The sequence below is a fragment of the Oncorhynchus gorbuscha genome, linkage group LG07 (assembly GCF_021184085.1).
Source record: "Oncorhynchus gorbuscha isolate QuinsamMale2020 ecotype Even-year linkage group LG07, OgorEven_v1.0, whole genome shotgun sequence".
Taxonomy (NCBI): Eukaryota; Metazoa; Chordata; class Actinopteri; order Salmoniformes; family Salmonidae; genus Oncorhynchus; species Oncorhynchus gorbuscha.
In genome coordinates this window covers 28,655,182-28,677,720 of record NC_060179.1, presented here as the reverse complement: position 1 = coordinate 28,677,720, position 22,539 = coordinate 28,655,182, and the positions used below count along the sequence as shown (strand labels likewise).

Sequence of the window (22,539 nt, the reverse complement as noted above, 5' to 3'; positions counted from 1 at the left end):
TATTATTTACAATGACAGGCTACTGGGGAAAAGTGGGTTAAATGCCTTGTTCAGGGGCAGAAAGACAATTTTTTACCTTGTCAGCTCGGGGATTCGACCCAGCAACCTTACGGTTACTGGCCCAAGGCTCTAACCACTGGGCTACCTTAATTCAGGAAATAGAAATTACACTGGTGTACATTTGTATTGTATTATATACTTGAGAACAGAGGAACAAGAACAATATTGAATAGGAAATATTTTATTACTAAAAGTGGTGGTGCACTGAAGGTGCTCTTTCACATCTCAGTTCTTTGCTTAAATCACAATATTTTTTTCCCTCAATGAGAAAAGAAACAAATCAAACATGAAAATCTTTAACATGGAGAAAGACTGTGGCAACAATGGAATATATACAACATGGGAGGAGAACGAGGTGGCGGCTTTCACAGGCCCGCATTGTTCTGTGTTCTACACACAAGAATCATACAGGAGGCACTTAAATCTGAGAGCCTATAGCCAGGACCGTGTCAGAGAGAGAGGAGGAAATGTGTGAAACCGTTGGAGTCAGTGGGGCTGCTCTGTTCTGTAAAATAACACAATGACCGACCTCGAAATGGAACGGTCTTATTGTTCGAGGGGAGTACAGTACTACTGTTGAGTCCATTCCTTAAGCACAGGCCTGGGACCTGTGAAATGGAGATTGTGGTGCCATCATGTGGGACATCAATGCTGCTACGCACACACACTAGGTTACCATCCAATTGGTGAATATTCTAAAATCCACAAAAACAATATGCACATTTCCCCACCAGAGATATTTCCATCAAAATGACTTGTTCCAGATAAAAGGCTGAACGTGGTGTAGCGCAGTTCATTTAAAATGTACAGAATAAGTTCAATTGGTTTCCATCACATTTTCAACTCCACAGATGGTTTTCGGCACAACAAAAGTTGCACTATATAGCGAATGTACCCGCTCTGGTCTTAGTACGTGTGCTTTAGCCAACAGCTTGCAGATACAGTGCGGTTAGGCTACCGACATGAGATTATTATGGATAAAAGTGAGATTATTTTGTATTTGTCAAACGGCAGTCAAGCATCAATCATGTCACCAGAATAAGACCCTCTACATTTATTAGGAAAGGAGCATCAAACAAAAACGTTTCTGCCATTTCTCACGTAATGAATTTTACCGACAAAAACATCCCACCCTGTCTGGTGTTTTATTTTGCAGACATTTTGGAAAGTTCTTGACATTTTTGAATCTAACGTGTACTTTCCTCGGATAAAAAGGTTGGCTGGAAACCTGGTTACAGAGAGCATTAACAGTACACAGGCTTATGCTAGACACATCTAGAGCACAACGAAGGGGTGCACATTCAAAAGCATGCACAGTCGCAGAATGAGCAATGTTGGTGATCATTAAAAATGTTACCGTTGAAGATGATGCATCTCCTTGATGCGACTAGTACACAACACACATTTCTAAACCGACCTACACTCAGATACTTCGACAATGCATTAGACATGTTTACAATAATTTTATTATTTTAATGTCATTCACTTCAATGCCAGCTAAATAGAAATAGTCCATAACTGCTGCATCACCGCCGGAGGGGGGTGGGGTTTATGATAAATCAAAATTATTTTTTCTTCATGAATGTCTATTTTACTTATTTACAATTAAAACATACCAGGTTATCGTACCCATCATAATCAAAATAGGGGAAACAATTTATCCATAACATTCTCAATGGGGCGTCTGGTCTTGTATTTCTACCTGGCAAGGCTGGTCTGGTTGATGGTTGGGCTGGTTTGAGGTCAGATCTTCTCCTGGATGAAGGGGGTGCTGCAGGGCCTGGCTGATGGTTGGGCTGGTCTGAGTTCAGATCTTCTCCTGGATCAAGGGGTGCTACAGGGCCTGGTTGATGGTTGGGCTGGTCTGAGTTCAGATCTTCTCCTGGATCAAGGGGAGCTGCAGGGCCTGGTTGATTGTTGGACTGGTCTGAGTTCAGATCTTCTCCTGGATGAAGGGGTGCTGCAGGGCCTGGTTGATGCTGATGCGTTTGGCAGGGTCCAGCATCAGCGTGCCGTCGATCAGGTCTTTTAGGATCAGGACCTTCTTCCTCTGCTCCTCGGGCAGCCGCTGGCCACCCACCATGTCACACAGCAGGTCCTTGGTGGGGTTGATTGTGCTCATCACGGTTACCTTCTCCTGTGTTGTGTGGAGGGAGGTGGGGTGAGGATGGAGAAGGAGTGGGTGGAGGGAAATAAATAAATATATATACACACACCATTTAGCAGATGCTTTTAAGCATATATTTTACATACAGGTGGTCCCAGGGTTCAAACCCAGTATACTGGAGCCATGCACTACCGAACTACAGAGGACCACAGAGAGAAACTATTCAAAAAATATGAAGCATCTGAATGAGCCTTCATGACTAGCCCAGCAAATCTAGCTGTTTTTAACCCATTTCTTAGATAATTTCCCCAACAACTGAGCAGCTGAAAAGTATAACATAAACAAACCCTTTCGGTCACTTTGTCTACTTCAATGTAGAGGAAGTTGAGGTTCTGATCAAAGTGCTGGTCTTTGAACAGGCCTTTCCGGATCATCTGAGAACAAAAGAACCATTACATCATCTGTATGCTACAGCACAGTGTACAATGCCTCAGGTTATGACTTCCTGTCAAAATCTAACACAGAGAGAGACTAAGGCTAGGAGAGACCAGCCAGGTCCAGTAATGTGGACAGTTTACCTTGTTGGGCATCTTGCCCTTGAGGTCCATGGCCAGTTTGATCATGTGGTTGTTGGAGGAGCCAGGGAAAAGGATCTTGCCGGTGTAGAGTTCGTACAGCGTGCAGCCCACTGACCACATGTCTATGCTGTAGTCGTACGGCTTCCCAATGACTGTGACAGAGACAAGACATCATGAGGACTGTGATCCAAGCAGGGACAACAGAGAGCTCTATTACAGCTAAACCGTTATAAGCAAACAATCTCAAAGTAAAATGTACTGATTTCTGGAGCTCTGTAGAATCTGCTGACGAGGTACGGTGTGATGTCATTGTCTGCAACATGGGACGCCGAGCCAAAATCGCAGAGTTTCAAGATGGTCTTCGACTCGTTCACCTTGTAGGGGAGAGATCGAGAAACAGGCACTGTTAGATGAGACATTCAGGCCATGGTCATATTCATTACGGCACAGTATCGCAAAACGCTTCAATACATTTTTCAACGCAAAGCGAAAATACGTTTTTTTTAATTGGACAAATCCAGGTAGTCTCTCCCAGTTTGTCCTCTTTCTTCCATTTTGTGCCGTTGAACACGACCCGGCCTCAGTGCAGTTGTAACAGTCATGTGATGATAATATGGGCCTCGTACCAGGATGTTGTCAGGCTTGATGTCAGCGTGGAGGATGCTGCAACGTTTGAGGAGTTTGAGTGCCAGGAAGAGCTGCTGGGTGTAGGAGCGGACAGCCTTGATGTGAAGGCCCACGTCCTTACCGTACTTCTTCAGCACCTCGCGCAGGTTCATACTGAGACACACATTTCACAGAGAGACATGGGTTAGAGCCAGTGAAAAAGTGTGCTAGATGACAAAACACATTGCGGTGTGTCCTGCCACTGAGGACATGGAATGACACCCTATTCCTTATAGTGCACAAATGTTGAGCAGTAGAAAAAGGAATAGGTTGCTATTTCCCACTACTGCCACAGTGCGGTAGTGGTAGTCTCCCAGTTAGTACCTGAGGGGCTCGAACACCAGACACAGGTGCTGCTTGTGGTAGAAGTGTCTGAAGAGGCGCAAGCAGTGGAACTTATCGTCTGGGTCGGCGTCGTTGAGCCTCTTGAGGAACTCCAGCTCCTTCAGGCCAGTCTTCTGCCTGGAGACACAAAACACAAAATCAGCAAGGTCAGCATCTATTGGTTTATTTATCTAGGTAGGTTCTATTGAGGTAAATATATATTTTCCAAAAAAGCCCTGGGCGATCCACATAGGCGTTGCTAGAATACTTCTAATGAGGGCACATTCAAATGTGGAGGCGAAGGCAATATGTTCCCCAAACCATGAGCGAACCAGGATGCGTCTCAAATGGCTCCATTAGTCTTTTAACAGACTCTCTTATCCAGAGTGACTAACAATTAGCTCGTTCACCTTACATACCTTCATAGTGCACTACTTTTGACCAGAGTCCTGGTCAAAAGTAGTACACTACACAGGGAACGGGGTGCCATTTGAGTCCTGAGGCTGCCTGCCCGAGGACCTACATGAGCTCGTTGTTGCGGATGATCTTGACGGCCACATCTTGTCCAGCGCGGGCCGTGTCCCTGCCCCTGATCACGTTGCTGAACATTCCCTGGCCTGTGTAGCCGTACACGTCGTAGCGCTTGTCCAGCGTCTCCCCGATGTTCACGCCTAAAACAGAGTAGGATAGACACGAGGGGCATGTTTAGAAAGTCTTGGCTATTTTCTCAATGAGATATCCAGTTACTAGGCCTCCAATAACACTATTAACCAGTAGTGAAATCAAAAGGACTGCACTCATACACAGCGGAATACTAAGACGACATGGACTGTTTGCAAACATGGATGATTGAGAGAGCGAAAAGCTCAGCAGCCTTTCATCGATGAATTTGTAACATTTGTAAGAGTGTGTCCAGTCAAGGGCACTTACGGTAGTAACCCTCTGCATCAGTCCAGTTGTCCCGGAGGTTGGGGTTCTCTTTGAAGTCCTTCCCCCCAACACCTGCTGCTCTCATCCTGGCACTCTGTGTAGACCAACATGACCAAACATTCAACCACACTCGCATAATGAACTACTTGCCACAGACAGATCACTTAGAAGATGGGCTTGCATGTTTAGCCCAGAGTAGCACTCTAAAGATCAGAGATATAAACATGGCTGGAGATCAGTGGAGGAGAGTGAGGCTCCTGTAAGACTTACATCAATGGCTGCTTCAAACATGACGTCCGACTCCGTAAACATATCAGGGGCCGAGGGCTTTTTGGGTCCTGACAGACAGACAGAGGGAGGAAACGAGAAATTTAGTACACTTAACGGAAACATGCTTCAACCGGCACATGTTACGGCCCAAAAATATGACGTGAAATGATTGACCACTGGGGAACCAGACTAATTTACAACTCCGCATTTGGTCAATGTTAGTCATATGTGTAACGTCACCACTTTCTACCACACGAGACAAAGGTGTCAAACATGAGAGAGAGCCATTGCGCTGTATCCCCTGGCAATGCTAGCACATCTTATAAGAGAGGGGCCCTGGAGGAAGGGGAAGGGAGGAAACATGAGATTACACAGCCCAGTCTGCCAAAGGCAGTGTCTACACTTGACACTTACAGGGCATTCGGAAAGTATTCAGACCCCTTCTTCCCTATTTTTGAAAAGGGGGATTTGAAGAAAATCCTCAATCTACACACAATACCCCATAATGGCAAATAAAAAAAATACATTTTTGCAAATGATTACAAAATAATAAACAGAAACACCTTATTTACATGTATTCAGACCCTTTGCTATGAGACTTGAAATTGAGATCAGGTACATCCTGTTTCCATTGACCATCCTTGAGATGTTTCTACAACTTGAGTGGAGTCCGTCCATCTGTGGTAAATTCAATTGATTGGACATGATTTGAAAAGGCACACACCTGTCTATATATGGCCCCACAGTTGACAGTACATGTCAGAGCAAAAATCAAGCCATGAGGTCGAAGGACTTGTCCTTAAAGCTCAGATACAGGATTGTGTTGAAGCACAAAACATTTCTACAACATTGAAGGTCCCCAAGAACCCAGTGGCCATCATCATTCTTAAATTGAAGTTTGGAACCAACACTCTTCCTAGAGCTGACCGCCCGGGCCAAACGTAGCAATCGGGGCAGAAGGGCATGGTCAGGGAGGTGATCAAGAACCCCATGGTCACTCTGAGCTTAAGAGTTCCTCTGTGGAGATGGGAGAACATCCAGAAGGGGACAACACTCCAGACCTTTATGGTTGAGTGGCCAGACAGAAGCAACTCAGTAAAATTCACAACAGCCCACTTGGAGTTTTCCAAAATGCACCTAAAAGACCATGACAAACTAGATTCTCTGGTCTGAAGAAACCAAGATTTAACTATTCAGCCTGAATGGCAAGCGTCACGTTTGGCGGAAACCTGGCATCATCCCTACTGTGAAGCATGGTGGTGGCAGCATCATGCTGTGGGGATGTTTTTCAGCGGCAGAGACAGGGAGACTCGTCAGGATCAATGGAAAGATGAACGAATTCTCTGAATGTCCTTGAGTGGCACAGCCAGAGCACGGACATGAACTTGATCGAACATCTCTGGAGACCTGAAAAAAGCTGCGCGGCGACACTCATCTAACCGGACAGAGCTTGAGAGGATCTGCAGAGAATGGGAGAAACTCCGTAAATACAGGTGTGCCAAGCTTGTACCATATACCCAAAAAGGCGAGGCTGTAATTGCTGCCAAAGGTGATTCGACAAAGTACTGAGTAAATGGTCTGAATAGTTACACTACCATTAAAACATTTGGGGTCACTTAGAAATGTCCTTGTTTTTGAAAAGCACATTTCTGTCCATTAAAATAACATCAAATTGATCAGAAAGACAGTGTAGATATTGTTAAAGTTTTAAATTACTATTGTAGCTGGAAACAGCTATTTTTTTATGGAATATCTACACAGGCATACAGAGGCCCATTATCAGCAATCATCACTCCTGTGTTCCAATGGCACGTTGTGTTAGCTAATCCAAGTTCATAATTTTAAAAGGGTAATTGATTATTAGAGAACCTTTCAGCAATTATGTTAGCAAAGCTGAAAACTGTTTTGCTAATTAAAGAAGCAATAAAACTTAGACTAGTTGAGTATCTGGAGCATTAGCATTTGTGGGTTCGATTACAGGTTCTAAATGACCAGAAACAAAGACCTTTCTTCTGAAACTCGTCAGTCTATTCTTGTTCTGAGAAATTAAGGCTATTCCATGCGAGAAATTGCCAAGAAACTGAAGATCTCATACAACGCTGTGTCCTACTCCCTTCACAGAACAGTGCAAACTAGCCCTAACCAGAATAGAAAGAGGAGTGGGAGGCCCTGGTGCACAACTGAGCAAGAGGACAAGTACATTAGAGTGTCTAGTTTGAGAAACAGACACCTCAAGTTCTCAACTGGCAGCTTCATTAAATAGTACCTGCAAAACTGCAGTCTCAACGTCAACAGTGAAGAGGCGACTCCGTGATGCTGGCCTTCTAGACAGAATTGCAAAGAAAAAGCAATATCTCAGACTGGCCAATAAAAATAAAAGATTAAGATGGGTAAAAGAACAGACATCATTGGCCAGTTTGAAATATGGCTTTTTCTTTGCAACTCTGCCAAGAAGGCCAGCATCCCAGAGTCATCTCTTCACCGTTGATGTTGACTTTTTTTGCGGGTCCGATTTTGTTCAGATCTGGCTGACCAGATGGTATGGGAGGTGGTCTGGGATACATTGTGTGTGGATTTCTCCTCAGTCTATATGCAATCAGGCTATCAAAAGTGCATACAGTGTGAGAGGAATGTGTTTACTACCTCAAAAATGCTAGCCAATAAATATAAGAAGTTGACTGGAGTTATATCGACCCATGTGTAATCCCTTTAGCATTGATTGCTAGCTAGCGAGAGGTTAGCTGGCTAGTTAGCTTCTGTCATCAGTTTTTTTTGTTTTGTTATTAGAGGTCGACCGATAATGATTTTTCAACGGCGATACCGATTATTGGAGGACCAAAAAAAAAGCTGATACCGATTAATCGGCTGATTTTCTTTTTACATTTATTTGTAATAATGACAATTACAACAATACTGATTGAACACTTTTTAAACTTAATATAATACACCAATAAAATCAATTTAGCCTCAAATAAATAATGAAACATGTTCAATTTGGTTTAAATAATGCAAAAACAAAGTGTTGGAGAAGTAAGCAAAAGTGCAATATGTGCCTTGTAAGAAAGCTAATGTTTAAGTTCCTTGCTCAGAACATGAAAACATATGAAAGCTGGTGGTTCCTTTTAACATGAGTCTCCAATATTCCCAGGTAAGAAGTTTTAGGTTGTAGTTACAGGAATTATAGGACTATTTCTCTCTATACGATTTGTATTTCATATACCTTTGACTATTGGATGTTCTTATAGGCACTTTAGTATTGCCAGTGTAACAGTATAGCTTCCTTCCCTCTCCTCACTCCTACCTGGGCTCGAACCAGGAACACATTGACAACAGCCACCCTCGAAGCAGCATTACCCATGTAGAGCAAGGGGAACAACTACTCCAAGTCTCAGAGCGAGTGACGTTTGAAACGCTATTAGCGCGCACCCCGCTAACTAGCTTGAATGCTTGAAGCATTGCGAAGAGCTGCTGGCAAAACGCACAAAAGTGCTGTTTGAATGAATGCTTATGAGCCTGCTGGTGCCTACCATCGCTCAAATCATAGACTTCATTATAACATAACACAGAAATACAAGCCGTATGTCATTAATATGGTAGAATCCGGAAACTATCATTTTGAAAACAAAACGTTTATTCTTTTTATCTAACGGATGGCATCCCTAAGTCTAAATATTGCTGTTACATTGCACAACCTTGAATGTTATGTCATAATTCGGGCAAATTAGTTCGCAATGAGCAAGGTGGCCCAAACTGTTGCATATACCCCGACTGTGTGTAATGAACGCAAGAGTGACAATTTCACCTGGTTAATATTGCCTGCTAACCATTCTTTTAGCTAAATATGCAGGTTTAAAAATATATACCTCTGTGTATTGATTTTAAGAAAGGCATTGATGTTTATGGTTAGGTACACGTTGGAGCAAAGACAGTCCTTTTTCACGAATGCGCACCGCATCGATTTTATGCAACGCAGGACACTCCAGATAAACTAGTAATATCATCAACCATGTGTAGTTATAACTAGTGATTGAGTTTTTTATAAGGTAGGTTTAATGCCAGCTAGCAACTTACCATGGCGTAACAGGCAGGCTCCTCGTGAGGCAGGTGGTTAGAGCGTTGGACTAGTTAACCGCAAGGTTGCAAGATTGAATCCCTGAGTTGACAAGGTAAAAATCTGTCGTTCTGTCCCTGAACAAGGCAGTTAACCCACCGTTCCTAGGCCGTCATTGAAAATAAGAATGTGTTCTTAACTGACTTGCCTCGTTAAATAAAGTCTGAATATAGCGCGGGAAAAGGGAATCCAGACACACTGTGGACACAGTACGCACATTTAAAATATAGTTGAAGATACATTCCATGATCAGAACTTTATAATCAGAATACTAAAGCTGTATGAACTGTCAAGTCTAGACACGGCCACAGTTACAGCTAATGCGGGCACATTCAGCAAACAACCTGTATTACTAATGAACACCTGTAAACTTCAAAATAAACTAAAAACATAAAAAGTTAGCACCAAGATGACCCACCCAAATTGCACATCGCATATGAGCTAATATTCTGAGACGGCAATACAGAGCAGACCTAATGGCACCCTATTCCCTATATTCCCTTTATTTTCTCCCAACCTGAATCCCTTTACTCACCATCCTTCTCCTGCGTGATGAGGCCTTGCTTGGCCTTGATGTTCTCCTCAAACGTGTCCAGATTCTCCAGCTCGTACTCCTTGACGTCGGCCGCCACACGCTCCAGGATGTCGTCTGGCGAGGGCGAGCGGCTCCGTGTGCTGCTCTGCGGGCTGCTGGGCTCCGACGCCATGGATGCCATGCTGTCCTCGTTGCCGCCACGGTATTTCTGCACAGGGAGAGAGAGAGGTAGTGCCAGGTATAGAGTGGTCACAACAATGGAATTAAGTAAAAACAAGATATGGGTTTCGAGGGGGTCAATTTCAATAATGAAAAGGCAAATCAGAAAACATCCTATATTGTAGTAGCCAAATATGAAAAACTGGGCTGGGGATCCATGCAACATCTATGTACAGTTCAACAGCAGATGTGATGATCAGGGCTCCAGACAACCATGTAGTCTCATTTAGCGACTTGTATTTGGCCGCATCTGTGCGAGCTGCCCATTCGACATGGTCACCTCACCTCACAAACGGAGAGCCGAGCATGTCCCCATTCACATCAACTGGGCTGTAGGGGAGCAGGTCGAGAGCTTCAAGTTCCTCGATGTCCACATCACTAAGGAGCTATCATGGTCCAATCACACCAACACAGTCATGAAGAGGGCACGACAACACCTCTTCCCCTCAGGAGGCAAAAAATATTTGGCATTGGCCCTGATATCCTCAAATAGTTCAACAGCTTCCCCAATGAGATCATCTTGACTGGCTCCATCACCGCTTGGTATTGAAACTGCTTGGCATCCAACCGGAAGACGCTAGAGGGTAGTACGTACGGCCCAGTAAATCACTGGGGCCAAGCTTCCAGCAACCCAGGACCAATATAATAGGCGGTGTCAGAGGAAATCCCATAAAATTGTCAGACTTGAGTCACCCAAGTCATGGACTGTTTTCTCTGCTACTGCACGGCAAGCGGTACCAGAAGGCCAAGTCTAGGACCAGAAAGGCTCCTTAACAGCTTCTACCCCCAAGCCATAAGATTGCTGAACAATTATTCAAATGACCACTGGACTGTTATATTGACGACCCCCCTGCTGCTACTCGCCGTTTATCTATGCAGTCACTTCACCCCTACTCAGTACTGGTGCCCTGTATATAGCCTTTTTAATGTTATGTTATTGTGTTACTTTAGTTTATTTGTTAAATATTTTTTTTAACTCTTCTTGAACTGCACTGTTGGATAAGGGCTTGTAAGTAAGCATTTCACGGTAAGGTGTTGTATTCGGCGTATGTGATAAATCAAGTTTGATTTGATTTGACTGAAAAATGATCGGTACACCATCAGCTTATCGACCAAACAGTCAATTAAATGGGGTCAGCCCTAATGTGCACACACACAGAGGTGCCCATGGCTGGATAGCTCTCGAAAACCTAGGAAGTGGATCTCAAGTATTATTTGATGTTTTTTCTGCTGCGGTGGAACAATTAAGCAGCACCGGCACAATATAACGGAAACACTGAAGTCATCTCCGTCACATTTTTTAAAGACCTCTGCAAACTGAATTTAAGACGTTTTAAAACTTAATGAGAAATTAATTGAAGACTACGAATTTTTATGGGCCCGTGGACACCAATTCTGTTTAGAGTTAGCAATCTAGCTAATGCGTTTGAGTTTCCACTTATTAGGTGGTCATTTAGCACGAAATAAATGAGTCTACGTAGTCAAATACATCTCTGTTGAACAAAACAAAATTCTTGAGTCCTGTATTAACAGTTAAATATAACTCATGAAAATCACTGGACTAGGTTGCACATCAAAATATCTCGATTCATGCATTCCTGCATGGACGTGTTACATGAAACAATTTATTTCTGTAATACCATCTAAGTAGCCTATTAGACCTCTTAATAAAACACTGAATTACTTCATAAGTGATTACTTCATGTTTCTATTGCGTGATGCCACAAACTGAAAAAGTTTGTGCCATCAGGGAGAAATGTTAGTCTGGAGCCCTGGATGAGGGATGGGGAACTGACCTGGACGATAGCCAGTCGCTGCTGCCGGCGCTGCTCTATGATGGCCTCTTCATCCACCTCCTCACCGTCAAAGTCCTCAAGCCTGGTAACAAAATTAACCCACAATCACCCAGATAATTACCATATTGTAGTGTAGCATTGGTCTGTTTGTGTGTGGGTGTTCACCCTCTACTCACACTTCCTCCTCGGAGGACTCCTTGTCGGCCTTCATGCCCTCAGAGAGGCTGCCCTTGAACTTGTCCTCGTCCCGGCCATGTCTCCTCCTCCTGTCCCGGTCCCGGGAGTTGGAGCGCCGGCCGTACTGTCTGAGACGGCCGTATCTGTCTCTTTCTGGCGACCTGCAGCGCACAACATAGAAAATATTTAGACAACCTTGGTCAATGAGCCTCATACTCCGACATCACCAAAGCTTCATCACTAGAACCAGACATAATCTGTAAGGAAACCATCTTACCACTACCATGACAGTGTTAACTCAAAATGACACAACGACAAGGTTCCAGTTTAACAACGTTTACTAAACCGTATTCGCACACTACATGTTTGCCATTGCACTCAGGCCAGGTTCATCTACCCAGAGACTCCTGCGCAGGTGCCTGAATAACAGAGTGATAGCTCCGTAATAACAGAAAAATAGGGATACTTAAAAACATGAACTTCACAATCTCACACTTTTTTTAAAGATAAAACTTCAACAACATAAATGTCCAAGTATTATTCAAGTCCCTCATTACAAATGGGTTGTGTAAGAGTTTTTATTTGTATTACTCACGCTGCCACTTTCCATTACTGTGAGCCTGTAGGAGCACAAGACTGGATGCTTCTTTTTAGTCAGACAGTCAGCAAGCTGGTCCTTTGTGGTCAACCACAAATAATTTCCTTGATGCTGCTAATCTCAAGACAAAGTATTTTCTCAGTGACAGACTTGGTTGACTTCACAGCATCAACTAAGAAGTAGTTGTCAGTGACAAACTACAGGTAAAATATGCCGTTTTGTCTCACCAGTGGTAAACTCTGAGAACAGAGTTGCAAGAAAGATGGCATTGTCCATTCCATCCGCAAGAGCAAGTGTTTCTCCAGCAAGCGTGCTTCGGACAACTCATCTGATCCTTTTTGACTGCCAACAGATGAGAATCTTCCTCCTTCATCCCTTTACACGATTAGATGTCCACCTTGTGTGCCTCCATCTGTAAGGTTCCCTAGGGAAGCATCACTGAAGACAACTCGTTTCAGAGTCATCTTTTCCAACATGCTGAAACTTTAGTCACCTGTTGTGATTTCAGTTTACGAACAACTTTGTTTGCCTCATGAATAGTTTGTACAGCGGCGTGTTTTGTGTTGGATGCCAAGTTGCAGCCATCAAGCATTTACATCAGGTCTACTCTGTCTAGCAACCCATAGAATTTGACCCATCTTTGACCTCAATTTATCAGCTTCAATTCCACAGAGAGGGGAATTCCTTTGTACGGCTCTTGAAGAATCCATGTGGATAGGTTGAAGATTCTTGATATAGCTTTCCTGTTACAGTATTGTTCCATCAACTGTAATAAACTCTATGCCAACATAAAAATGACCATGCTCCTCACGGCCAACCTGGAAAAAACAGCTTTGAGGTGTGGAATCACAGTTGTAGCAAAGGTCTGTGAGCCACCCCAGATGAAGTCATCAACATGACAGGCAAGTACTCCAGTCACATTGCAGTCTTGATCAAGCCAATAGAAGACTGCAGGATCCACTTGTGACATGTTTCCACCTGTACTCAGCATTGTTGCCTTGACTTTGTTGTACCAGTAGAGTGATGCATCTGCCAGGCCATACACACTTTTTTAGTTTACAGTGTTCCTTCGCTCTTAGCTTCAGACGGACAGAGGTCAAATGTAAATGTCCCTTGACAGCTCCGTTCCCTGCAAAAATGCAGATTTGATGTCTATGGAGTGAAGGTTCCATTTTTTCTGGCAGATCACGGTCATCAGCGATCTGAGTGACTCTGAGGCACGTCAGCGAGTCTTTTGGGAGTTATTTAGCAGCCAGCGCCTCAACCTCTAGCCACTAGACGTGCTTTTGGCACTATTCCAGTTAAGGATTCTTTAAGGGTACACACCCACCTTGTTGAGACACATTTTTGGCCAATGTCTTTGACTTCCTCAAACACTCCACTTTTCCTCCAATTACTGAGCTCATCTAGCTTAGCTGAGTCAAATGACACATCCTTGTTTCAAGTACATCATTTTGAATGTCATTCCTTTTTTTTCTCGATTTTCCATTGGTTCAATTCTGTGATTATCTACAAGTGACAGGTCAGCTGACCCTGTTGTACCAGAAAGTGTAGCTGGGTCAGAGTACTGCAAGTTGTAGCAGTTCTGGTGTTTTCCTTTGGCTTTTCCCGCTCGTCCAATGACGGTTGCTGTATGTGGAATACCACTTTCTCTGTCCATGTATTTAACAATACTTTGTGTTTTTCCTTTGCGTTCATGTTCTCTGTGACTGTCAGAATCTCTTTTTTTACATGCGTGATGTCTAAAATGTTTACACAATAGTGGTATGAGGTAGTAAGTTCCAAGGGTCACTGGTTGTTTAATCATCAATGCCTTGTCATATTTTATGTCTAGTACAGCCCCCGCCTTCTTGAGGGAAGCTTTGCTTAATAGTAAGGGGATATCTGTAGGGACCACCTCTGTTTCAAGGTAACACAGTCTGACCAATTTTTGCTGGTATTTCAACTCGTTAGAATGGACGATTCTCCCATCTTCAAATTGGAAAGCTGTTGCTTGGTGTGTCAATCATATTTTGTACTTCTTTCATATTTAGTTCATTGACATATCTATCAAGCCATTTTGCACCACACACTGTGCGTGTACATGCAGTATCAATCACAATCCTAAGGATTCAACTATAAAGATCTCAGCATCAGATTTGTTTGAAAACAGTGTACTGTTACACTGCTCTCTCTCTGTATACATTTTCCTCTGTTAGTTTAACTTGTTCATTTTTATGAGGACAGTTTAACCCAATGGTAAGTGTTTTGACAAATGGCACATTTTGATCTCCTTCCATATTTGTCTAGTGGATTTGTTCCGGGCAATGGCGCCCTCTTCTGGTTGTTGGTCAGTGTAACATGCTGAATCACTCGCATTCCATCTGTTATTGGCGCGACAGACATCTTTTCACCCAAAAGTATTTTTAGTGCCGACTTCATTGACGCAAATGTCACCACAGTACAAGCAGTCAAAGCCAACTGTTTCTCCCGACCATCCAGACAGGCAGTATCTAGAAACTTGAAAGCTAACACTGCATCCGGGAGAACCATGTCATACTTGCGCATCTTATTGTACCTCTGTTGGAAATCAATTATGTAGTCCATCACTGCAACAGAAATATCCCTAGTAACACTGTCATGGTTACGGTCTCTCTCTTCTTTAAGAAACACAGAATCCACTGCTCTAATCAAAGTTCAAATACCGTCATCCTTGTTCAAATCCTCAACGGATATTTCCAGTGCTGTATCTAATAATAATAATAATAATAATATATGCCATTTAGCAGACGCTTTTATCCAAAGCGACTTACAGTCATGTGTGCATACATTCTACGTATGGGTGGTCCCGGGGATCGAACCCACTACCCTGGCGTTACAAGCGCCATGCTCTACCAACTGAGCTACATCTCTCGCTCTTCCCTCGAGCGATAATACCACCGCACGTGCTTGCTTTTTCTCGTCCAGATTAGTAACTCACGTCCAGATTCCAAGTTAATGTTTCCATCTTTCATATGACCTCTTCTTGTCGAACCGAGGTAGCACATTGTAGTTATTAGCCATCCTCTGCTAACAATGTAAACTTGAAATGACAACGCCAAGGTTCCAGTTTAACAACGTTTACTAAACCATTATAGCATACTACATGGTTTCCATTGCACTCGGGACAGGTTCATCTACCCCGAGACTCCTGCGCAGATGCCCTAATAACAGAGTGATAACCCCGTAACAGAAATATAGGGATATTCAAAACATGAACTTAACAGAAAGCATTGCCTTCCTATTTGATGACAATAATTGCAATTAGCTACACAGATCCAGTATCTGTAAAAGTAATACAATATTATACTATTAGTATTTTATTAGGATCCCCATTACACCATAGCCAAAACAAACGTGCGCAAATTGATTTTTGTCCCACACCAAACAATCACGACATGCAGGTTGAAATATCAAGACAAACTCTGAACCAATTATATTAATTTGGGGACAGGTCGAAAAGCATTAAAAACATTTATGGCTAGCTAGCTTGCAGTTGCAAGCTAATTTGTCCTATTTACCTAGCTTGCTGTTGCTAGCTAATTTGTCCTTGGGTAAACGTTGAGTTGTTATTTTACCTGAAATGCACAAGGTCCTCTACTCCGACAATTAATTCACACATACAGTTGAAGTTTACATACACCAGAGCTAAATATATTTAAACTCAGTTTTTCACAATTCCTGAATTTAATCAGAGTAAAAAATCCCTGTCTTACGTCAGATAGGATCACCACTATTTTAAGAATGTGAAATGTCAGAATAGAGAATTATTTATTTCAGCTTTTATTTCTTTCATCACATTCCCAGTGGATCAGAAGTTGACATACACTCAATTAGTATTTGGTAGCATTGCCTTTAAATTGTTCAACTTGGGTCAAACATTTTGGGTAGCCGTCCTCAAGCTTCTCACAATACGTTGGGTGAATTTTGGCCCATTCCTCCTGACAGAACTGGTTTAACTAAGTCAGGTTTGAAGGCCTCCTTGCTCACACACACTTTTTCCAGTTCTGCCCACAAATGTTCTATAGAATTGAGGTCAGGACTTTGTGATGGCCACTCCAATACCTTGACTTTGTTGTCCTTAAGCCATTTTGCCACAACTTTGGAAGTATGCTTGGGGTCATTGTCCATTTGGAAGACCCATTTGCAACCAAGTTTTAACTTCCTGACTGATGTCTTCAGATGTTGCTTCAATATATCCACATTATGTTCCCACCTCATGATGCCATCTATTTTGTGAAGTGCACCAGTCCCTCCTGCAGCAAAGCACCTCAACAATATGATGCTGCCACCCTCGTGCTTCACAGTTGGGATGGTGTTCTACGGCTTGCAAGCCACCCCTTTCCCCTCCAAACATAACGATGGTCATTATGGACAAACAGTTCTATTTTTGTTTCATCAGACAGAGGACATTTCTCCAAAAAGTATGATCTTTGTCCCCATGTGCAGTTGCAAAGCATAGTCTGGCTTTTTATAGTGGTTCTGGAGCGGTGGCTTCTTTCTTGCTGAGCAGCCATTCAGGTTGTCGATATAGGACTTGTTTAACTGTGGCTATAGATACTTTTGTACCGGTTTCCTCCAGCATCTTCACAAGGTCCTTTGCTGTTGTTCGGGATTGATTTACACTTTTCGCACCAAAGTACGTTAATCTCTAGGAGACAGAACGAGTCTCCATCCTGAGCGGCATGACAGCTGCGTGGTCCCATGGTGTTTATACTTGATTGTACAGATGAAAATGGTACCTTCAGGCATTTGGAAATTGCTCCCAAGGATGAACCAGACTTGTGGAAGTCTACAATATTTTTTCTGAGGTCTTGGCAGATTTCTTTTGATCTTCCCATGATGTCAAGCAGAGGCACTGAGTTTGAAGGTAGGCCTTGAAATACATCCACAGGTACACCTCCATTTGACTCAAATTATGTTAATTAGCGTATCAGAAGCTTCTAAAGCCATGACATCATTTTCTGGAATGTTCCAAGCTGTTTAAAGGCAGTCAACTCAGTGTATGTAAACTTCTGACCCACTGGAATTGTGATACAGTGAATCATAAGTGAAATAATCAGTCGGTAAACAATTGTTGGAAGAATTACTTGTGTTATGCACGGGGTAGATGTCCTAACCGACTTGCCAAAACTATAGATTGCTAACAAGAAATTGTGGAGTGGTTGAACAATTTGTTAAGTATATGTAAACTTCTGACTTCAACTGTAAAACGGTCAATCGAATTGTTTCTAGTCATCTCTCCTCCTTCCAGGCTTTTTCTTCTTTGGACTTTATATGACGATTGGCATCTAATTTTCATAGGTGTATTACCACGACATACTGACCGAAGTTAATTTTTTAATCACCCATGTGGGTATAACCAATGACAAGATGGCACGTAGGTATCTGCTTCTATAAACCAATGAGGAGATGGGAGAGGCAGGACTTGCGTCTTGCGTTCAGCGTCACAAATAGAACTGACTTCTATTTTAGCGCTTGGCAACGCAGACGCTCATTGGCATGCGCAAGCAGTGTGGGTGCAATGATTAAATAACATGTATGTGTACATTTATTTTGTAGTGCACGCGACGCGAGCGGTGTGGTCAGCATGTTAGCTTTTGCAAAAGCAATTATTTACAGGCATCATCTTAACTTCTGGAGGCTTGAAGAAGACCCTGCAGATTTAATTTGGCTCAGCACATCCACAAGTTTCAGCTTGTCCCATCTCACCTGCGTCTCATTGGAGACCTGCTCCGTCTCCGGAAGGGCGAGGGGGACCTTCTTCTGAAGGGTGAGCGGCTCATCCTGCGACGTTGGGGAGCACCTCTGGGGCTGGTCTCCCGTGACCTCGCTCTACCCCCTGGCCCTGCTTCTGGGCGTATTCGCTTTCTGTGGGAGAGAATATAAAATTTAGAAGATCAGTGGATAGCAGCACATTCTTAATGCCCCATCCTAAAACAGTATGCACCCTCAAATAGTTGCCCATGCCATGTACAGACCACTACTGTTGTTTGGTATAGGACAATAAGGGGGTGAACTGCAGGTTAATCCATAGTAAACAGACCGGAGTGGTGAGGAGCCCTGTCTGTCAGCATCCCTCCTCCTGGCATCTGGGGAGCGACTGCGGCCTCTCCTTGCTGGGGACCTGGCTGATCTGGAAGGAGAGCCCTGTTTGGAGGTGGAAGCTGAAGCGGATGCCTGCTGGGAGTCTCTGGTGGGACGTGGGGAGGCGCTGCGTCTCCTCGAGGGGCTAATGGCCACTCCTCCTCCTCGCCTGTGGGGAGAGCGGTTCTCTTTCCCTGACGAAGCATCCTTGGAAGGTGACTTTGTCGGCCTCTTGTCTCGCTCTCTTTCTGATTCCGACCGCCCTGGACGCTCCCGTGATCTGGACCTCCGGCTGCCACGCTCCGTGTTTGGTCTGTCGTCAGGCTGGGGCGAAGAGCGTTTGTCTGAGCGGCCGCTCCTCTGCTCTGCCCTCCTGCTGGAGGGGGAAGGAGACTTCTTGTTTCTCTCTTTGGACCTGCCCCCGCTTTGGGAACGCTTCCTCTCTTTTGATTTGCTGCGGCCACGGCCTTTGGCGGCTACATCTTTGCTGCCTTTGGTTGTTTTGTCCGACTTGGATTCCTTGCCTGTCCTCTCCTTGGACTTGCTCCGACTGTGGCGCTTAGAGCTGGACTTGCTGGCTTCTGTGGAGTCCCGTCTGGCTTTACCACTCCTACCCCTGGGGGAGGGGGGTTTCCCCATACTGCCCTTCTGACGCTGCTCCCCGTTCCGGACCCTGCCCTCTCCGTCTCCCTCCTCAGAGCCAGAGTTATAACCCTGTAGGATGAGGCCCATGCCTGACTGCACCTTACCCCCCTCCATCACCTGGCTGTCCAGCTCAGCTTTAATCATGGCCCTCTGTTTCTCCAACTCCTCCAATAAGGCCTTGTCGTCAGATGAAGGGGAGATGTGAGTCTTTCTCTGGCTGGAGGCGCTGTTGATGCCTGGGACGGAAGAAGAGGAGCCATCTTTACGTTTGTGTTTCTTGTGTTTGTGTCGATGTTTGCGCTTTCGGTCCTTGTCCTCTTCAGACGGGTGCTTGTGTTTTTTGTGCTTGCTGCGGTGTTTGTGTTTCTTCTTCTTGTGTTTGCTGCCACTGCTGTGATGTTTGGACACCTTCGCTGTCTTTTCACCGTTAGTTTCTGCTTCCCCCTCCCCGACTTCTTTCTCCTCCCGCTCTTCTTCTTCTGAATTCTCACCACTCTCCTCCTCACTCCCACTCTTGTCATGGCTCTCCAAATCTTCTTTCCTAAGGTACAAAGATTGGTAAAAATATATAATTAAAACCAAAACCATTTTTTGTAACATGGCTAGCTACAACATAAATTGTCCAAAACATGACTTTTAACACAGCAAACAAAATCTGTAACTGCTAGCTATCCTTGCTTCCCGACTTGACCGCCAAGTCAGCTAGTTAGCTGACCGCTAGCTAACGCGCTAGCAAGCTACTGTAGCAAACAATGGCTAGCTTGCTACGTTAGCTTCTTAGCTACGTATGCAATAAGCATAGCTAGCCAGATAGTTAGCGAGTTAACTGGAATGTTAAGTTGCATTTTAGGACACTCGTGTTTGATTGGTTTATGGTATGGTTTCGATATAGACATTTTTTTAACATGTCAGCAAAGCCTTTCGAACACTGGGATAGCTAAGAGTTAGCAGGCTAGCTCTATTTAGCTAGCCTGATACTGTTTCAACGCTGCACAAAACAGATACACCGACGACAACGTCGACTTGCCAAAATCACTGAATCGGGTGAAAGTACTACAAATAAGTTGCATGGTCGTCTAATCTTCTAAAATGTCTTACACGTGCTCGTTTCCGTTATTCATTCTGCTAGACGCGATATCCATCTCTACATCGGCCATTTTCCTCAGCCGGGGTGTTTCTTCCTTCAATGTATTGTACACAGTACACACAACTGCAAAAAAACTGTACTTCTGCCCTCTACAGCAGCCGCGACGTACTGGGTTGACTGAAAGCGCTAAAAGTATAATTTTGTCCACTAGGGGACATTGATGTTTGAGAGAATGCTGACAGTGGCAAGGGGAAAGTGGCTGGTAAAATTTCTCGACAAGTGTTGGTCTATTCCCAGCTATAGTTATTCATAGTTTAAAAGCAAAACCTAAAACCAGGGTATTCTCAGGCACTCCCTCCACTCTGGGGATTCTGTCACTCAACAATCACTTTGGAAAGTTCCGTCTCTCTTACAGCCGCTCTGAAAAAAAAAATGTATGTTTTACAGCCTCTCTGAACTAACATCACCCTAAAAGAGCAGAACAAGATTACCATAGAGAAACGTTCTTTACCTCTTCACAGTACAGTTACAGTCTGTAGAGATTATAGACCGGTATACCCATAGCCGCGGGAAGTAGAGGTGCTGAGTGTGCTTCAGCACCCCCTGAAAAATCAGAATAAAAAAATAGATATAATCGTACTTTGGGATCCCCCCCAAAGTGGTGCGCTGGGCCTTTACTAGTCCTCTATTAGAGGACCGATATAGCTGTCTGTAGCGCATGCAAAAATCCCATCTCCAGGTCAGTTTTTAAGCATGAGGGAAATATCAGAGCTGCCCCCCCCCCCCCCCCCAAAGTCCCAAGATGATAATGAATGGCATCATTCATCCTCCACCCCCACCATCCAAAGCTTCTTCCACTTTCTCAATGAATTTGTGCAACATTTGTATTTATAGTCTAAATAAATAGAGTGCATTGTTTCAATGTATCTACATAGGCAAAAGTCCAACTGTAAAAATGGAAATGTTACTTACAAGCCCTTAACCTACAGTGCAGTTCAAGAAGAATAAAATATACCAAGTAGGCTCAAATTAAAAGTAATAATAAAAAATAACACAATAAGAATAACTAGATGTCGGGCATCTTGTTGTGATTTGTACTGTACAAGACAGTTTTAATTTACACTGTATTCATAATGAGAAGAGCACCCCATTACACCTTGGTCGTATGGGCCAGAAGGCAGCCTAAGCCCTATTCACTTCATATTCACAAATAGAAAGTGAAGATGGCACATTCAGTTGAACATGGGTAATGGCATTTCGTGCTGTCATGAAACCTATTTCACTCCATCACATTTTCAATGAGAACCGTCATGTCAGACATTTCAGTCGTAATGCTGCTGTAGAGAAAGACAGGCAGTCATTGGCTATGTGAAGGGAAAGTACAGACCAAGGAAACCACATTCTAGCATAACACATTTTATAAAGATCTTTATGCAGCACCGGATTGATAGATACACTAAATATACAAAAGTATGTGGACACCCATTCAAATGAGTGGATTTGGCTATTTCAGCCACACCAGTTTTTTTTTTTTAAACCTTTATTTAACTAGGCAAGTCAGTTAAGAACAAATTCTTATTTTCAATGATGGCCTAAGAACAGTGGGTTAACAGCCTTGTTCAGGGGCAGAACGACAGATTTTTACCTTGTCAGCTCGGGATTCGATCTTGCAACCTTTCAGTTACTAGTCCAACACTAACCACTAGGCTACGTGCCACCCCGTTGCTGACAACTGTATAAAATCGAGAACACAGCCATGCAATCTCCATAGACAAACATTTGCAGTAGAATGGCCTTACTGAAGAGCTCATTGACTTTCAATGTGGCACCATCATAGCATGCCACCTTTCCAACAAGTCAGTTCATCTAATTTCTGCCCTGCTAGAGCTTCCCCGGTCAACTGTAAGGATTGTTATTGTTATTGTGAAGTGGAAATGACTAGGAGCAACAACGGCTCGGCCGCGAAGTTGTAAGCCACACAAGCTCACAGAACGGGACTGCCAATTGCTTAAGCGTGTAGCGCATAAAAATCATCTGTCCTCGGTTGCAACCTCTGGAAGCAAAGTCAGCACAAGAACTGTTCGTCGGGATCTTCATGAAATGGGTTTCAATGGCCGAGCAGCCGCACACAAGCCTAAGATCACCATGCACAATGCCAAGCGTCGGATGGAGTGCTTTGTCGAAAATCAGGGTAGAAGCATTGACTGGCCTGCATAGAGCCCTGACTTCAACCCCATCAAACACTATTGGGATGAATTAGACCGCCGACTGCGATCCAGGCCTAATCAGTGCCGTCCTCACTAATGCTCGTGGCTGAATGGAAGCAAGTCC

General features: G+C 43.8%; 1 protein-coding gene across 1 annotated transcript; it reads right to left on the bottom strand.

Moving 5' to 3' along the window:
* Positions 1–225: 225 nt before the first annotated feature.
* LOC124039741 (serine/threonine-protein kinase PRP4 homolog) lies at positions 226–20,371 on the bottom strand. Its single transcript, XM_046356039.1, has 15 exons — positions 20,220–20,371; positions 18,436–19,662; positions 18,102–18,260; positions 11,773–11,934; positions 11,597–11,678; positions 9,582–9,789; positions 4,936–5,003; positions 4,666–4,759; positions 4,259–4,406; positions 3,736–3,873; positions 3,372–3,525; positions 3,005–3,119; positions 2,746–2,897; positions 2,515–2,601; positions 226–2,197 (listed from the first exon to the last, which is right to left on the bottom strand). Exons 1-15 carry the CDS (start codon positions 20,276–20,278, stop codon positions 1,994–1,996), a joined length of 3,057 nt encoding a protein of 1,018 aa, XP_046211995.1. The 5' UTR covers positions 20,279–20,371; the 3' UTR covers positions 226–1,993.
* Positions 20,372–22,539: the final 2,168 nt, after the last annotated feature.

What these genes read in the sequence shown, in the direction of transcription:
- LOC124039741 (XM_046356039.1), bottom strand. Translation starts at nt 20,278, where the DNA reads ATGGCCGATGTAGAGATGGATATCGCGTCTAGCAGAATGAATAACGGA. An exon ending in GAGTCCTCCGAGGAGGAAGT is followed by an intron (nt 11,679 to 11,772) that starts GTGAGTAGAGGG and finishes TTTTGTTACCAG; the next exon opens with GCTTGAGGACTTTGACGGTG. An exon ending in ATCCGCAACAACGAGCTCAT is followed by an intron (nt 3,874 to 4,258) that starts GTAGGTCCTCGG and finishes TTGTGTCTCCAG; the next exon opens with GCAGAAGACTGGCCTGAAGG.